The 18888-nt window shown below is 40.4% G+C and overlaps 1 protein-coding gene across 2 annotated transcripts; it reads left to right on the top strand.

Annotated features, from left to right (window-relative positions):
* The first annotated feature begins 262 nt into the window (after window positions 1–262).
* On the top strand, window positions 263–18204 carry LOC131976325 (NACHT, LRR and PYD domains-containing protein 12-like). Of its 2 annotated transcripts, XM_059339306.1 has the most exons (18): window positions 263–317; window positions 551–659; window positions 987–1075; window positions 1387–1457; window positions 1564–3640; window positions 7970–8143; window positions 8535–8708; window positions 9187–9360; window positions 10453–10626; window positions 11723–11896; window positions 12364–12404; window positions 12599–12654; window positions 12796–12842; window positions 14355–14572; window positions 14710–14975; window positions 15308–15424; window positions 15557–15698; window positions 15842–18204. In XM_059339306.1, exons 3-18 carry the CDS (start codon window positions 987–989, stop codon window positions 16180–16182), a joined length of 4335 nt encoding a protein of 1444 aa, XP_059195289.1. In that variant the 5' UTR covers window positions 263–317; window positions 551–659; the 3' UTR covers window positions 16183–18204. The 2 variants fall into 2 exon arrangements, with proteins under 2 accessions (XP_059195289.1, XP_059195288.1); XM_059339305.1 differs by lacking the exon at window positions 263–317 and having other exon boundaries at window positions 493–1075; window positions 1567–3640.
* The last annotated feature ends 684 nt before the right edge of the window (window positions 18205–18888 follow it).

Below are 18888 nucleotides of genomic sequence, written 5' to 3'. Positions count from 1 at the left end.
CTAAATGTTTTTTGTAGCAACTTAATACAATTTGTGATTTAAAAAGGTGTTAATAAATAAATACAATTAAATGTAATTATTACCGATATTTAGATATAATAATATGACTAATAATCTGCTCACTTTAAGTCTCCTTAAGGGGCGTGGCCATAACAAACGCACGTGACCCAGATACAGGCGCTGATTGGTCAGGGAGCTGGCTCAGTTCGCTCTGCTGACCGGATCGCTCGTAAGTCTCTGTAAAGTCACAGTTCTTTTCTTCAACTCCAATATTCTTGAACTCTTTCTGCCTCTGCTGTCATATGCACATATTTCATGTATGTAATGTAATCTATTGCATTAATCTTTACTTATTCCACTATTGCATTATGGTTTACCATCTACAGAGTTTCTAAGGTGTATGAAAACACTGCATGCTGTCGTGCATTTATGCTTTATACATATGAATAATATAGATAAAATAATACATATATATGTGGATTATTTTATCTGTAGTGTGCCTAATTTTATGAACATGAGGGTAAAATGCTGATTTTTCCTCTTTTTTCAGCTTGGTTGTGCTCGTTTTGTTTCTATGTGTAGAAAAGTACAAAGTTTTTGAGAGAGCTCTGCTATGAGACTCCATTTTACACTGGACACACCACAAAGAGGGAGACAGGGTGAGTATTTGTATTAGTATTTTTCTTACTACTTGCTTAGTCTCTGATATTGTGTGTGAGAAAAAACACCTTCTTGATAAAAAACATAAGTTTCTTGGACTCAAATGTGACGTCTTCTCCTGTTTTCTGAGCAGTCGCAGCTACTGAACATGAGACATTCCAGCAGTCAAAACGAGAGCTGCACAGTCTGACTCATTTGTTAGAACAGTCAAAGTTTACCATAAGATAAGCAGAAAATACACATAGTTTTAATAAAACTAACGTAAAATAAACGTCATTATACTGTGAATGTGTGTGTTTTTAATGTTCTCTCTCTCACTTGGGAAGATGAATGATTTAGAAGAAGAGGTGAAGAGTGACTGGAATAAAGATGATCCTCCATTCTTCAGTCATGAACCTGGACCCTCAGACACAAAGTAAGAGACTGTTTCTACTGTAAACTGAAGATGATTCTGTTTTGATCTGATATTCTACTCTGCTATTGAGTTATTGAGCTATTGTGTATAATTACATGAGCTGTAGATAACCGTAAAGAAACACAGGAAAGAAATACAGTGGAGGACAGAATAGAAGTGCAGTTAGTTAGAGGAAGTTAAGGAAAATAAAAGCAGGAGATTACTGTAAAGAAACACAGTACAGACATGCATATATCGACTGTGTCAGGTTAATGTGACCTACAGGTCTTTACTAGTACTAATGATGTGTGTAAAACGTGTTGTTCCCACAGACTGAGATCAAAGTCTCCAGTCTCCAGCTGTCCCTCTATGAAGAGTGACTGGAGTAAAGAATATCCTCAAGGTTTCAGTAATAAGACTGTACACCTGTACAGCTGATTTTCTTTAGCGTGAACATAAAATATTTTAATAAAGATCATTAAGTTAAAAACCCTTTCCTTCTCTTTCAGCAGCTGGTGGTCTGCAGGAAGTTTTAGATGAACATAAGATCAGTCTGAAGAGGAGATGTGAACATGTGACTGAAGGAAGTGATGGAACAGGAAGTGAAACCCTCCTCAACAGGATCTACACTGAGCTCGACATCACAGAGGGACAGAGTGAAGAGGTTAATACCCAACATGAGGTGAGGCAGCTGGAGACAGCTTCCAAGAAGAAGACCGTCCACGACGCTCCAATCAGGTGCCAGGACATCTTTAAAGCCTTACCTGACCAACAGAGACAAGGCAACTCTGAAAAACAGGGACACGACAACTCGGAAGACTCACCTGAACAACCGAGACACGTTGACATCTTTGAACAGAGACACGGCATCTATAAAGGCTTAACTGACATCATAGAGGGACAGCATGACACTACAATCAAGTGCCAGGAAACCTTTAAATCCTCACCTTTCCAACAGGCACACGACATCTCGGAAGCCTTACCTGAACAACAGGGACACATCAGAGTGGTTCTGACGAACGGCATCGCTGGCGTTGGAAAAACCATCTTGGTGCAGAAGTTCAGTCTGGACTGGGCAGAGGGTTTGGAGAACCAGGATGTCAGTGTGGTGGTTCTGCTTTCGTTCAGGGAGCTGAACTTGATCAGAGATGAGCAGTACAGTCTTCTGGAGCTGCTCCATGTTTTCCATCCAACATTACAGAAGGTCACAGCAGAGAAGCTCGCCGTCTGTAAACTTCTGTTCATCTTTGACGGCCTGGATGAAAGCAGACTTTCACTGGATTTCACCAACAAGGAGGTTGTGTCTGATGTCACACAGAAGTCATCAGTCAATGTGCTGCTGACAAACCTCATCGAGGGGAATCTGCTTCCCTCTGCTCTCGTCTGGATAACTTCCAGACCTGCAGCAGCCAATCAGATCCCTCTTGCATGTGTCGACAGGGTGACAGAAGTACGAGGCTTCACTGACGCCCAGAAGGAGGAGTACTTCAGGAGGAGGGTCAGTGATGAAGAGCGCTCCAGCAGAATCATCTCACACATCCAGACATCCAGGAGCCTCCACATCATGTGTCGGATCCCAGTCTTCTGCTGGATCACTGCTACAGTTCTGGACCACATGTTGACTACACAGCAGAGAGGAGAGCTGCCCAAGACCCTGACTGACCTGTACTCACACTTCCTGCTGGTTCAGACCAAGAAGAAGAAGCAGAAGTATGCTGAGGGACATGAGACGAGTCCACAGGAGCTGATGGAGGCTGACAGAGAAGTTCTTCTGAAGCTGGGGAGGCTGGCGTTTGAACAGCTGCAGGAAGGAAACATCATGTTCTACCAAGAAGACCTGGAGCGCTGTGGTCTCGATGTCACAGAGGCCTCGGTGTACTCAGGAGTTTGTACAGAGATCTTCAAAAGAGAGAGTGTGATGTTCCAGAAAACAGTCTACTGCTTCGTTCATCTGAGCATTCAGGAATTTCTGGCTGCAGTCTACCTGTTCCACTGTTACACCACCAGGAACACAGAGGTACTGAGGGCTTTCTTTGGGAACGACTGGGACAATGACAGCTGTGATGACAAAGGTCCCTCATACCTGAAGAAGATCAAAAGGAGAGTCCTGGGGAAAGGCCCATCCCTGGATGACTTCTTGACGAGAGCCATGGAGAAATCCCTAGAAAGTAAAAATGGCCACCTGGACCTGTTTGTCCGCTTCCTCCACGGCCTCTCTCTGGAGTCCAACCAGAGACTGGTAGGAGGCCTGCTGGGTCAGACAGACAACAGTCCAGAAATCATCCAGAGAGCCATTAATAACCTGAAGAAGATGAACACTGATGAGATCTCTCCTGACAGAAGCATCAACATCTTCCACTGTCTGACGGAGGTGAACGACCTCTCAGTACATCAGGAGATCCAAGAGTCCCTGAAGTCAGAGAACAGATCAGAGAAGAAACTCTCTGAGATCCACTGCTCAGCTCTGGCTGACATGCTGCAGATGTCAGAGGACGTTCTGGATGAGTTTGACCTGGAGAAGTACAACACATCTTTCCAGGGGCGACTGAGACTGATTCCAGCTGTGAGGAACTGCAGAAAGGCTCGGTAAGTCCAGATGTGATTAACTTGATAAATCAGAACAGATAAGTAGTTTAGTCAGTAGTGGGAAACTTCTAGAAATCGCTCAGATTTTTCTTGTTGTTTATAAAAAAGTTGGGAGACATTATTTTGAAATTTAAAATATCTCCCAAATGAATCCAGGTCCAAAAACATTTCAGTCTCGAGTGACACCAAACATGTAGCCTGGGTATACCCATACTGCCTTGCGTGCTCAATTTCATTTCGAACCTGCAGAGAGTCTGGTGTCTATGGCCGTTTTAGGGATCCAATCACAGAACGGGGATGGACGGCAAGACGATGACGCGTACTACTCAACAGACGGAAGCTTGTAGTTTTGTAGTTTTCATACAGATCCAACATGGCTGCACGAAGCTCTCTTTGGATCTAGCTGTAGACAGTGTTCTAGATAGTTTAGAGCCAAAGTTTATTTTGAAAGAAGAACAATGTTTGACTTTACACTCCTGTTTCACCACGAAAAAGGATGTTTTAGCCTTGCTTCCGACCGGATTTGGCCAAAGCCTAATCTACCAACTAGCTACGCTACCACTTGCTGCTGACAAGAGGAGCGAAGCGGGAAAACACACAGAGGGAGAGAGGAAAGAAAAGAGCGACCGCCTCCTTACATAGCCAGAGAAGAAGAATATGTGCATGTGCAGGTGTTTGTTGAACAGGTAACTGGCTTCAGATAGAAAGCCCTTTATTATAATTAGTGCATGGCTCTATCTGCAGACACAAACAGCTGTTAAAGCCGATTGACAATCCAATCCTGTTAAAGTTAATTTTGATATTTCAGAGAAAAGCAAAAGGCATGAAGAAGAAGCATACTCATTCAAGGGAAATTATGTCATCTTCACATTATTCTGTCTGATTAACATGTAACGTGTGCCAGTACTTTGTTTTGCCAAACTACTAAGGCCCTCACAAGATTTGGTGCACATTGGACACCAGCTGGAGCCTTTAAACAAAGTTGAAAAATATACGAACTTTTTCCTTTTTTAAACTCTCTGTTCAATCTGCATAAGTTGTAGATTTTACAGTTCTCTCTGACAGCACACTACCAAAAAGGGATTTCTCAACTCTAATTGTTTTTTTTCCTACTCTTTATTGAGAGGGTTTTCACATTTTAGGCAGAACACAACCAAAACAGAAACACACCATGTGGAGGCTCACCAGTTGAATAATCATGATTCTACACGTCCAATGTCCATCATTGTCCATTTATATTTACAGTGAGATAGTGTCCACTTCTTCGCTAATATAAACAGTCCATTTCTTGCATTTTCTGACAAAGAGGCTCCTCTAGGTCTCAAAGAAAAGGTCATCCTTTCCAGTACACAGATCTCCTTGACTTTGTCCACCCACTGTTTGAAACTTGAAGGCCCAGGTTTGTGCCAGTTTTTTGTAATCACTTTCTTACTGGCAATAAACAGTATTTTACATAGATACCAGTAGAGGTGGCCAATATGGCCAGTATTCTTGACAATATTAACAAATACTGAAAAATATATTGAAAATAATTTTTTAGTCTGTATAAATAAATAAAAATCGTACAACAAAATAAAAATCAATCATAAATCTAAGTGTAAAGTGTTGCAAATCTCAACAGTTGCCAAATACAAAAAAATACTCTTGAGTCTTGAGTATTAGCAAATGATGAAAATAACCATCTAGAGGGTACGGGGGGCCCCCAGGGGGGAAAATGTGTACATCTTATCATACAATGTGATCAATCTCGTCCACTTTGAGAGCTGAATGTGAGCAAACACCTCACATAACATTTTTCACAGTCAACAGGGCTTTCCACTAGGACATGGAGTAGCCAGACAGTGTTGTAAAACAGCTGGCAAGGGAGGTCCGGGGGCATTTCCCCTTGGTGTATTTTTTTTCATAAAAGCCCAAATTTGGTGCCTCTCACACATTCTGATGCCACTATTCCATCATATACACTGATCTTAATAATTGTCTATTTTAATTATTTATTGTAAAGGAGAATAAAGGTTCTTGTATGTTTAATTTAAGGCATCTTATTTTGTCTGTTTTTGTAAATTCTGTGGTGGATTGTGTGCTCTTATTTTGAAAGCTGCATTTGTTTTGCGACAGGAAATAATAGTAGCTTTTTGTGATTAAAACAACTTTAATTGTTAGCTAATCTTAGCTCGCGGCTAAAGAACGGCATAATGCAGCAGTGTGTTTGGATCTGACGGCCCGGACAGGTTGATAGCAATTAGTTTGGCTCGTGCGAACGCAGATGCACACAGAGAGATGATGTGGGGATGGGACTGATACATTACAGATAGGTAGGTGCTTGTTTTGAAGCACAGTGGGCTGGGCAGCTCGGTATATTTAGTGCATGTGTGTGAATGCACACGCATGTCTCGGAGGAGGATGGAGAGGTGGGTCTGGGTTTTGACTGACTGACAGGTGACAGACACTCTGCTGAGCAGAGACACAATGGAAAAAAGCTTAATTTAATGAATAGTGTAAATAAACTTTCAGTAGCTTGAAATGTGACGGTAGTGCAGCACATGAGACATGAGCACATGGCGGGCCGCCACAGTCTAGGTAATTAATGGGAAATCCTTACGCCACTACGTCAAGTAGTTGGGATGTTGCCAATATCATGATATGCACACACCCTTAGATACCAGTCATTTTTATTAAACACATCGTCTCTAACTGCACCAAGATACAAGACCTTGACATCCATAGGTGTTACGTATTCCAAAATCTTTCTCAGAGCCAAACATATGTTTCTCCAAAATGTTTGGATTTTAGGACACGTCCAAAAGATGTGGGTGGGATCTACCCCCATGTCTCCACACAGTCTCCCATACTGCTCTTGTGACTGGAAAAATTGGCTTTTAATGTGAGCCAAATTCTCTCAACCTTTTTGAGCATGTGGTTGAGTGCTGTTTCCCACATTGAACACCATTCCTCCTGTAATATTTTTGTGTCTAGTATTTTTCCCACTTTTCTTTGATATGTTCTGTATTGTTCCCGTTCTAGTTTTATCCTTTTTTATAATAATCTGTAATTTGGTCCAGGGCAGGCCAGGCTAATAATGTAAGATATTCTTCCATGTTGTATTCTTTTACAAATTTGCATAAGATAATCAGTGTTTGTTTATTTTTATTTTTTTTACAGTTACAAGGAAATGATACACATATTAAGAATCTCTCCTGAGCAGAAAAAAATAGGCCCTCAACTAAGTTGTGCAAAGATAGACCTCCATCCTCATTATTAAGTTAAAGTGTTTTATACTTCACCCTTGGCCTCTTGCCATCTCAGATAAATCTGTATCCAGTTTTCGCAAATCCCAAACTCTGTTTCTGAGATCAGAATAGATTGGAACAGGAATAAGAGTCTCGGCAACACATTCATTTGAGTAACCTCAATTTGTGTGCCAAAGTCCATATTTAAGGCCGACCACTGTCTGATATCTTTCTGAATATTGTTATTTATTTATTTTTTTAAAGATAATTTTTTTTGGCATTTTTCATGCTTTATTGAAAGTGATAGATAGAAAGGGGGAGACAGAGGGGAGGACATGCGGCAAAGGGACCTCAGGCCAGATTCAAACCCGGGTCCGCCGCAGCAAGGACTAAGCCTTGATGGTACGCGCTCTACCAGTGTGAGCCACCGGGACGCCCCCTGAATATTGTTATTAATGTCAACACTGTGACAACTTTCTTTGCTATTACCACATCCAGATATTTAGTTGTTTTTGCCTTCTAGTTAATTTTGTATTTTCCTATTGTTTTTTTGTTAAAACAGTAGTTTAACCCCAGTACTGACAGATTTCTTCTAGGGATCGCCAAAAAATTAGGAAAGGTTCTGTCTGTGTACTGAAGAAGCACAAGTACATCATCTGCTATGTGAATACCTGTCAATTTGTTGCTCTGTCTGATCATTTGTGCCAGAGGTTCAATAAAAACTGCCAGGCAGCATCCCTGTCGAGTCCCCTTTTGTAGTCAGTTAAGTCATGGTTAATTTTTATCCTGGCTGTAGGTTATTGGCAAAAATGCGCCGTATTGCCTGCTCTTGAAAAACCAGTCTTTCAAATACCCAGCACACAAATGTCAAATTAACACAGTTGAAAGCCTTTTCTGCATCTAGGCTAACTAATGCTGTAATTCTACAATGTAATTTACCAAACGCTTCTATCCTAAGCGATTTACATATGAGAGTTCATACAACACAACCAGGGATCGTGTCAGGGACAACCCATGAGTAAGTCCCATGGGTAAAGTTTGAGTCCAAAAGGATGTAGGTTCTCTCATAGTTACATTCTTTCCAATATATGTGTCATGACAGGCTTTCTGGCTGTGGACTCTCAACGACTCACTGTGAAGTTGTGGCCTCAGCTCTGAAGTCCAACCCCTCCCATCTGAGAGAGCTGGACCTCAGTCTCAACAACCTGGAGGATTCAGGAGTGAAGCAACAGTGTGATGGACTTCAGAATCCCAACTGTAAACTGGAGACTCTGAGGTCAGTTCATTGACTGCAACAGTGTAGTTTTGTGTGTGTTTATATTTTCAATTCTGATCCTTGACTGAGGTTACACATTTTTGGTTAGTACATTTTCAGAATTTTTTCTCTTTCCAGGTGGCTGAATATTAAAAAATAGAGAAAGTAAATGTTTGACAGGACCGTCTTCAGCTTTCACTGACTCAAATTATGGTTAATCAGTCAGTGAAGATGATATTAGTACTGATGAGGCTGAAGAGTGTGTGAGGGGATATGAATGATGAAGATCTGATGATCCACAATAACAGAATGAAAGTCAATCTGCTCATTTTAGGGAAAAGCTCATTTAAAACCTGAACAGATCTGATTGGATAATAAATTGATTTTTATCTTTTATTTAATTTTTGTTCAGATTGTGGGGCTGCAGTTTGTCAGAGATCAGCTGTGCTTCTCTGGTCTCAGCTCTGAAGTCCAACCCCTCCCATCTTAGAGAGCTGGAGCTGAGTTTCAACGAGCTGCAGGATTCAGGAGTGAAGCTGCTGTGTGAATTTCTGGAGAGTCCACACTGCAGACTGGAGACTCTAAGGTCAGGTCACTTCTTTCTTTTTCTTTTTTTCTTTTTTAACAAGTGAACCTGATTTATATACAAACATAACTTCCACCATTAAAGTTGTTAATGTCTTTTTTGTTATTCTTTCATCTGTCTGATGCTAAATCTGTAGTCACAAAAGACGACAGTTTTTTAAAGAACCTGTTGAAAATGTCAACTGTTGATTATAGCTGCTAAATGGTCACATCTGTGTACAGAAGATCTAAATGTTCTACACTGACAATGTTTACTTTCTAAAGTAATCATATTTCTTTAGTGTCAATGTTTGTTTTTTTCGTTACAATTAATAAAATAGAAGGCTGATATTATGATGATTTGAAAAATCAGAATGACAAACATATTCTACTAATCTCTTTAATTAGAACATAATAATGTTGAGCTAGACATTTAAAACCTGAACAGATCTAATTGGATAATGATTCTTTTTTATCTACATATTTTATTCTCTATTTAGATTGAGGGGGTGCAGTTTGTCAGAGATCAGCTGTGCTTCTCTGGCCTCAGCTCTGAAGTCGAACCCCTCCCATCTGAGAGAGCTGGACCTGGGTGACAACAATCTGCAGGATTCAGGAGTGAAGCAGCTGTGTGATTTTCTGGAGAGTCCACACTGCAGACTGGAGACAATGAGGTAATTTAACTGACTCGGTTACTGCTGTACATCTTATATGTTTAAGTCACACTTGAATCTGATTTATATACAAACATTACTCCCATCATTATGTTGTTAATGTCCATGTTGTTATGCTTTTATTTGTCCTGTGCTAAAGTTGGTCTGTAGTCACAAAATGATGACTGTTTCACAAAGAAACTGTCTGCTTATTAAATCATAGCTGCTAAACGGTCACATCTGTGTAAAGAAGACCTTCTAACCTAAAGTTTGAAACTGACAACGTTTACTTTCTAAAGTAGTAATTTTTCTGTAGATTCATTAATTAAATGTTTATTTTGTCATAAATAATTAGCCTGGGTATACCCAACCTCCAGGCAGTCTGGCAACCAGGGAGGTTTCTTAGCCCTGTTTTAGGGATCCAACCACAGAGCGGGGAGGGACGGCAAGATGGTGACGCGTACTACTCGGCACTTGGAAGCTTGTAGTTTTGTAGTTTTCTTATGGATCCAACATGGCTGCAGCAGACACAAAACTCTCTTTAGCTGTAGATGGTGTTTTAAATAGTTTAGAGCGAAAGTTGAAAGGCGAAAGGTCTCTCGGCGGCTCCGCTGTCCCCCGGCTCGTAGCGAGATCACCGGCGTTACGGAAGCGGGGCTATTAGCCGCTAGCGGCGCTAATAGCCCCGCTACCATAACGCCGGTGATCTCGCACACACAACAAACATCAATTTCTGTCGCTCTACATACGTCATCTGGTATAACTGAAACAATTGGCTAAGAGCTACCTACAGACGCTTTTGATAGACATTCTAAGCGCCCAATAAACGGCTCCGGAGGATCGTAAACCACACCTCCTCTACGGAGAAATGAATGGCTGGTTTCCAGACTAGATCTCATTTGAGATTAGTCTGGTGTTAGCCAGGCTAACAAATAATAATATAGAAGGCTGATTTTATGATGATTGACAAAAGCAGAATTAAGTTATTCTACTAATTTTAGGGAAAAGCTCTTTGATTAGAACATAACATTATTATGTTGCACATTTAAAATCTGAACAGATCTGATTGAATAATAAATTGATTTTTATCTTCATCATTTATTCTTTATTCAGATTGTTGAACTGCAGTTTGTCAGAGATCAGCTGTGTTTCTCTGGCCTCAGCTCTGAAGTCCAACCCCTCCTGTCTGAGAAAGTTGCAGCTGAGTTACAACGAGCTGCAGGATTCAGGAGTGAAGCTGCTGTGTGATTTCCTGGAGAGTCCACACTGCAGACTGGAGACTCTGAGGTCAGTTCACTGACTCTGTTACTGCTGTACATCTTATTTTTGACCTAATTTATGTTAAAACATTAATGAACTTCTATCCATAAAGCTGTACATTTTCTTTTGTTACTATTTTAATTTTACTTGAACTTAGTTTCTTTTCAGAAACAGAACTAATATTGTTTTAAATTGATAATGTTCATAAACTAGAGTTGTTTCTTTTCATCAGAAGATCGAAAATGTATTTTGGCCCTAAACCATTCAGTGCTTTATGAACAAACAAGTATTTAAAAATCACTCCTCAGACAGTGCAAGGACCTCAGAACTGGACTGTTGTGATCCACTTTCTTAGTCCGAGTGAGGATTCTATATATTATTTTAGTTGCAACTTGCCTGACAATATCCCAGTGTTTCCCATTAAGGTCCACTCTGTCATGTCATAGTCTTGTGAAAGTATATTTACACATTTCATAATATAAAGTTATTTTGCGTTGTGTTGCCGTTGCCTTTAGCAGTGTCTGTCACCCCGTCAGTCAGTCAGTCAGTCAGTCAAATCCCCCGACCCCCCATCTCTTCCTTCTCCTCCAAGAGTAGTGCAAGCATTCACACACTTAAATCCACACTGAATTTATCGAGCTGCATCTACAGCAAACTTCAACACCGGGCTTAAGGTGAGTAAAGTCAGAGCTTTCCATAAGCGCTGACTGCTCACTCAAGTTCAGCTGGCTACATTGTGCTGTACATCACAATGTCTTCTTTATTTCTGAGAGTGCCATGGACAAGTTCAGGGACATCATGGTAAACAACAAGCATATCCGTATAAATTATTTCCTGTTGCTAAACACATGTAGCTTTCAAAATAAGAGCACATGGATGTGTTAACAGAATTAACAAGAAGAAAATATGATGCCTTGAATAGAACACACAAGAAGCCTTATTCTTTTTTTTTTACAACATGTCTGTACATGTTTACAATCAGGTAGGCAAACTCATTAAAACAAGCAATAATTAAGTTCAGTGGCTCCTGACTGAAAAATGTTGTGTGAGGTGTTTGCTCACATTTGGCTCTCAAAGTGCACAAGATTGATGCATTTAACTTGAAAAATTACAAATGTTTCAGATTGTGGCGCTGCAGTTTGTCAGAGGTCAGCTGTGCTTCTCTGGCCTCAGTTCTGAAGTCCAACCCCTCCCATCTGAGAGAGCTGCAGCTGAGAGACAAAGAGCTGCAGGATTCAGGAGTGAAGTTGCTCTCTGATTATGTGAAGGATCCAAACTGCAGACTGGAGACTCTGAGGTCAGTAAGAGGACTGAATCAGTTCATGCTGGTTCAACAGTGTTGTAATAAACACATGGAGGTTAATGTGTAACTCACATTGAGGTTTCCCTCCACTTCCACCTTCTAGTGAAAAAAAAACAGTGATTTTACTCATGGAGTGCAGTTTCTCCTTTTCTTTATCTTCTTTTTATTTTCTTCCTTCTTCCACAAACTATAAAATGCAAGCTGATGATGCAAAGCCAAGCAACAGTTCAGTCAGCTGCAACTTTTAACAGACATGTGATTTAACAGTCATTGTTTTCCTGTGATGTTTTGGATCTAGACTAATGATGAGTTAATTCCTCTAATGCAGGCTCAGAATATTAATGTGATGTAAAGTGTGAGATCAGTCGGCTCGTCTCAGGACTCTGAAGCTGGCTGACTCAAAGAACGAACAATTCTTTAAACTTGATCCATAACTTTTGGGATTGTGTTTATCTCTACAGGATCAATGACATGCTGATCAGAGCTGAGAAACCAAAACAAAGTGAGTAGTGTCCCACATTCATCAAACTACTGCACATTAAAATCTGATTTAAACATGAACCCATCCATGAAACGTCCTTATACAAAAATAAAATTATTTGTTGTGGAAAATATTCAAGAATTGTGTCTGCTGAAGTTTCTCTCAGCTCAATCCAGTTTACATTATTGTTCTTCTCTTTAACTTCTCTCCATCAGATGACTTTGATGACAAACTGGATGTGAAAACAAACCTGCCTGAGCATGACATAAAGGTGAGAGAAGAGCAGTTTCACAGTGTGAAGTATATTTATATAAAATTTGATTATTTTGTGCCTAACAAACTTGACTATTTGAACTTGATTTGAACCTAATTTCTGTTAAAACAACTATATTTGTGTCTTTCTTAACTCCAGGCTCCATCATCCTTCTCACCTGAACTCACATCTGGAGCTTCATACAGGTAATCCAATAAAATAACAAAATACTACTCACACTTCTTTCATGGTTCATCAAGTTGTGATTCTCAACAAGAGTCTGTTGTCTGTGGAGAGCTCGTCAACAAACAGTACAGACGTGGACAAACAGACTCACAGGTCAGACATGGAGGCTAAAGGCTTTGCACCCAGCTCAACACCAGAGAGTGAACAGGTGGAATTATGGACACCATGGCTGCATTCATAAAGCCTCATATATTTCCCCTCTCATTCACTCCCACGCTGATTGCAGCAAGCTACTAAACAAGGTGCTGGCCTGAACATTACTAGTGATTTGGGGTTCAGGTGTCTTGAACTAAAACAGCATAACAAGCTGACAGAGGAACCAAGTAGCTAAGCCAGTATACATAGAGAGTGGTCGATGCAGGTGAGGAGGTGGGTAAGATCACGGGTAAAGAAGCACGGTGAGGTGCCTTACTGCGGCCGTAGGTGGAGCAGGTGGAGACGTAGTCCTTAGTGTAAGTGTTGTTGGAGGAGAGCCAGGTTCAGATGAAAACCTGGATAGCATGCTGTCTTGAAAGCATGGCCCCACTGGAGCATGGGAGATCTATCAGGCAGAGGCACAAAAATCCGGTCATTGGACCACCCTCGGGAGACAGATCATCCTCTTAGGCCTCCTGGACCACCCTTGTAATGTCCCATCTTGTTGCTCTCACCAAACAGGAAGATGGCAGGATGGTTTCCTCAGATGACTCCTCAACCAGAGGTGTGAACTGACATGACAGGGCCTCTGGTTTGACATTCCTGGAGCCTGGCCAGTAGGTGAATGCATAGTTGATTAAAGAACAGGGCCCACGAGACTGGCACGACATGAACCTGCGAGTGGAGCGAATGTAAGACAAGTTCTGCCCCGACCAGAGTCCAAGGTGTCTACCTACACCACAAACTCAGCTGCAGGATCAGGAGGAGATAAAATAGGGGCAGAGGAAAACAAACACTTCAACTTGACAAATGCAGCCTCAGCGGAAGGTGACCACACAAAGGGAGTTTTTGGCAGATGTTAACTTAGTTAACGCTGTAGCAGCTCCACTACAGTCACAGATAAACCTGCGGTAAAAATTGGCAAACCCAATAAAACTTTGAAGTTGCTTTCTCGAAGTAGGAGTGGGCCATTCGGCCACTGGCTGAACCTGGGCAGGGCCAGTTTTGAATTGAACAGAACCGTCATAAACACAATAAAATAACAGTCAATAGAAACAGCTGGTGCTCCATCATGTAGAAGAAAAAACAAACAAAGAGGAAGACTTATTTCGGGACAAACGCAACAATTGCATAAAATATTCCATAAATCACAATAGATGAAACAAACTCTAGGTCTGAATAAGTTTTGGATTGTTGGGTTGGTCCCCTGGGTGTTATCATGCTGTACACCTCAATCTGTTTCCCTGCGCTGCTCATGAACAGCTGTCAGTGAAAGCAGATCATGTGACCAACTATTGATGCTTGTTATATGAATTCATCCCTTCTGTGTCCTACAGGTTCATGTGTCCTGGTCCAGGTGTGTTCCAGTGTGATTTGACTGGACTGGTGTTTGTTATGGCTAAGGAGGCGGAGCTGCTCTACAGGACTGTCCAATGGGATCAGAGCCTCCTCCAATCAGCTGGCAAGCAGGCTGCAGGGCTGCTGTTCGATATCAAGAGTTCTGAGGACTCTGCTGTCATTCAGCTTCACCTCCCACACTGTGAAACAAAGGAAGGTAAATACATGGATGGCATGTTATAAAATAAAGGACAGAGGCAAACTCCAGAGTTAATAATTACAAATGTGTTTTAACTGTAAACTCCAGTGGTTCAAAGTGAATTGGGTAAAGATGAACCTGTTCTGCTTTCACAGCGTTGCTCTTTGACGGCCTGCTGTCTGTCGTCCACATCACTGATGATGGAATGAGCATCTTGGAGCCGCTGGAGATCACAGACACTCATGTGGTTGTGAAGGTCCCTCACCTCTCTGTCTTCGGCCTGATCTGGGATATCGTCAAAAGGTTTCTGAACATCTCACTGCCAATAAAGGGCCAAGTTCTGCTGTTCCTCCGACCTCCATATGAGGAGGATCGAATACTCGACGTATTACTGCTGCAGGAAAACATCCCTGTGCAAGAGGTAAAGCTGTCGGTCATATATGTTCTCACCATCAGTCTGAACTGATGGTTTTAGTAACAGCTGTTTCCACAAAGATGTAATAATTTTGTTAGTCTCATTGGACCTTTTTGTTTTGTGGTTAGAATTAAGTGCTTCAAATTGAAATGATGAGGATGAAGATTTCATGAAGAATTTTTTTCCTTTAACCTTTTATTATTGTAGATATTAGATTGTTTGTTCTCTTTGTAGTCAAAGCAGTCAGTCAGCGTGTTCTTTGTGAATGTGCTCTATGGATAAAATTGACATGACTATCTCAGCAGGAACTAAACTAATGAAATATTCCGTTACTGAAGGTTGCCGTCCAACAAGAAGGTGCAAATATCATCAGGATCTCCTCCAAGTGTCATCTGAGCTTTGGTCAAAGTTACAGTGTCCACTGTGAACCTGAGGGCTTCCATATACAGCCGCAGGTGAGTCAAGTCACTTGATTCAACAGAATGATCCTGAATACAGTTTCTGCTGCGTGTAGATTCACAGTCAGGGAAGTACCAGATAAACATTTTTACAAAAGCTTTTAAAAAATGACTTGTTTGTGTTTTCAGTTTGCACCATTTGAGTCGAGTTGTGGACCAAACTTCCATCCAACATTTGAAGTTTTTCTGACTACAAACACAAAGAAAGTGACTCTGATGGTCCAGGACCAAGAGGGGAACGTAGTCTGGGAACGTCGAGTGTCCCTGACAGGTACAGACTTCTTCCTCCTGCAGCCACAGTTCAGCACATTATTGCTTCATTAACTGAACAAAAATACAAAATAATGTTGAGGGATATAAAGACAGTATAAATGGTTATATAACACAAGATTCATTTCTCCGGTTATCTTCCAGGTCCAATAGGGGAAGTTAGACAGACAAATGTCCCATCAGAGGACAGAGTCCCAGCAGAGGACAGAGTTCCAGCTGACGAGAAGCTGTTCTCAGTTCGGATAGAGTTCATTCACAGAGTGACTGAACCTGTTCTGAAGCAGCTTCTGGATAAACTTCTTGAGCGTCACGTGATAACTGATGGTGAAATGCAGTCAATCAGACAAACAAACATAACAAACACAGACAAAGCACGAGACGTGATCGACACGGTGCGAAGAAAGGGAGCTGAAGCCAGTTCAGTTCTGATCGCTGCTCTCCGTGAGGTGGATCCACGTCTTTCCAGAGTGCTGAAGTTGAGCTGAAGCAGAAGAGAAGAAACTGTGGTGATGAATCTCTGGTACAGCTGAGTGTTTCCAGAGCTTGTCATATTCAAATGAGAAGTTTTTTGAAAGCGATCAAACTTGGACGACATTGGATGACTGTTGAGCAGCAACACAATTCTCTTCATCGACCGTGTCTTCAACCATGTACTAAAACAGAGAAATGTTCTGCTGTTATTCACACAAAGAAGCCTTTTTATATGACTGTGGCTGGTCAAGTGGAGTTTAAAGCCAATGAAAAGACAGAACCAGACAGTTTATGATCCTTTGGTTCTTGATAAATGTAAAAGCCTCAAGTAAGTAGCTACTGATCCTTCTCTAAAGACCACTCCGAGAACGATCCCCTTTGTGTTTTAAAGATTTTCTGCACATTTTAAAGTTTTTTGTCTAAATGTCAGATGATTATACATAGTATCTTTGTCAACACACAATGTCAAAAAGCCAGTGGAATCAAAAGAAGATAAAGAATTTAGACCTTTTCAGGGTCTTTGTGTTAAACAACTCGGGTGGATTCTTACTAATCATGTTTTCATTGACTTTAAACATTTTTATATTTTTATTTGCTTTCAAACTGAACACAGTTAAAGTTCCCACTCAGGAAGCTGTATGGCACATCAAGCAGGTCCAGTCAGACCAGTTCTTGTGTTTGAAGTTCCTGGCTGTTTTAGCTCATGCTCCAACAATGGTTGTCAATCTTCTACTGGGTTCAAACCAGTTGGGTCTGTAATATCTTCCTCATAACCTTTTCAGTTTGTAAACTCAACATTCCCTCCATGAGTGTAATGTGATTGTGACCCCATGTACATTAATGTGCAGCTGTAACATTATTAAGAGCTCTCCTCGAGAGACAGGGGCTCAACTGAGAGCTGAAACAGGTATTTAGTCTGGATTCACACACTTTAAAGACGATGTGTTGATAATCTCAGATGAAGGAGAAGAGGAGGGGAAGAAGGGAGAAATGAGTCAGAGTTGTTCTTGGTTTCAGCCACTAGATGGAGGCACTTCACTGATGGACAGAGAAGATGAAGCTGAGGCAGCTGGCAGATGTAACAATCAGAAAAAACAGCTGAGAAAGATGAAATAGCAGCCTTTTTTTGTGTTAATAATAATTTTTCTCATATTTTTAGTTTGTCCGATCAAAACAAAGTGCTACATGACATATTTTGTCTGTGTTTGTTACTCTACTAAGAAATTGTTCTGTTTATTCTGACACCAAAGTTTGTTTTGGATTATCCTCATTTAAAGAAACAAAACAATTATTTTCTGCCTGTAAAAAAGTTCCTATGGTGATTATCAATGCTTCCTTTTGTTCCTCTGGGGAATTGTTTTGGCGTTGCACCACCTAGCGTCCAAGAGCTGTGTGTGCTCAAAGTGGGTGAGTCATGAAATGAAGCTCTCTCCTTCTTTCTATGTATCTTTACTTTTTTCCGTTCAAAACCACAAAACGCTGATAAATACTTTTATGTAACAAGCTTATGAACCTGTTGGTCAAGCCTCCATTTAACTTACAATTTATAAATTGAACTTTAACTCGAGTTATGTATTTAGAGTTAGATAACTCAACCTTATGCTGGTTGAATCGTTTTGTTTTTTTGTTTGTTTCTCTCTCTTTTATGCTGATTTGAAATTGCATTAACTCATGTGTCATGTGTAGGTTTATGTGAATTTTAATGTTATTTTTCTTGTAGAGGGTGGAGAGTGGCTGTGTGGCTCCTGTGTGTAACGCCAGTTGTTTAATTTAGTTCATGTTCTTAATATTTTCGCACTATAAAAAATGTGATATGTGGGTGAAATGATTTATTTTTTTAGACTGTGAGAGATGTGTGTAAGAGAGTTTATGCATTGTCATATTATTTATAGTATATTATAGGTTGTAGCATTGATTGTGAATGGTGAAAGAGCTGTGTGCTCAAAGTGGAGGTGGAGAGTGGCTGTGTGGCTCCTGTGTGTAACGCCTGTGTTTTTCCGTTTTTCCTGTGAAGAATAAACCCCACAGATACTCAACTACGTCTCACTTCTTCCTACACAACACAACGCAGAGTGTGAGAGCAGAAAGCCGTCTGCTACAGCAGCAAAGCCTTCATTTGGTCCTATAGATGCAAATAGGAGTTTTAGAATGTGTATACTTTTTTAATACTTTTTTTTTTTTTTTTTTTACTGTTACTCACTTCACAAAGAAATGTTTTATTTCTATAATTTTTATCATTGTTAATTTATTTCATATTCTATTTAAATGTACAGGGTGTCCATAAAGCCTCTTTACAATTAAAAAAAATATTACAAAGGCAATTGATGGGATATATTAATCATATTTGTTGTATGTACTCAGTGGTTATCAGAGTTTTTAATCACATTGTATTTGTGTATTTCAGGTACCCTGTTGATGAAATACAGTCATGGAAAAAAAAATTGATATTTGATACCAATTACTTGATAATGATTTTGATTATTATCAATAAAACCATGGAAAATGTCTAGATATCAGCTCTTAAATTAAACTCCTATCAGCTGTTTTTGTTGTTATTATTATATTTGTCCAAACAAATGTAACTTTAATTGTACCAGGCATTAAAATGAACAAGAAATTGAAGAAATAGGATGGTCTAATAATTTTTTCCATGACTGTAGGTCGTGGTAAATGAACCCCTATAAAAATGGGCCGGTGGGTTGGAAGGGATGGGCTGATTC

Source organism: Centropristis striata, chromosome 8 (genome assembly GCF_030273125.1).
Source record: "Centropristis striata isolate RG_2023a ecotype Rhode Island chromosome 8, C.striata_1.0, whole genome shotgun sequence".
Classification (NCBI taxonomy): Eukaryota; Metazoa; Chordata; class Actinopteri; order Perciformes; family Serranidae; genus Centropristis; species Centropristis striata.
The sequence above is the reverse complement of the archived record's forward strand: the minus strand, read 5'-3'. Positions and strand labels throughout refer to the sequence as shown.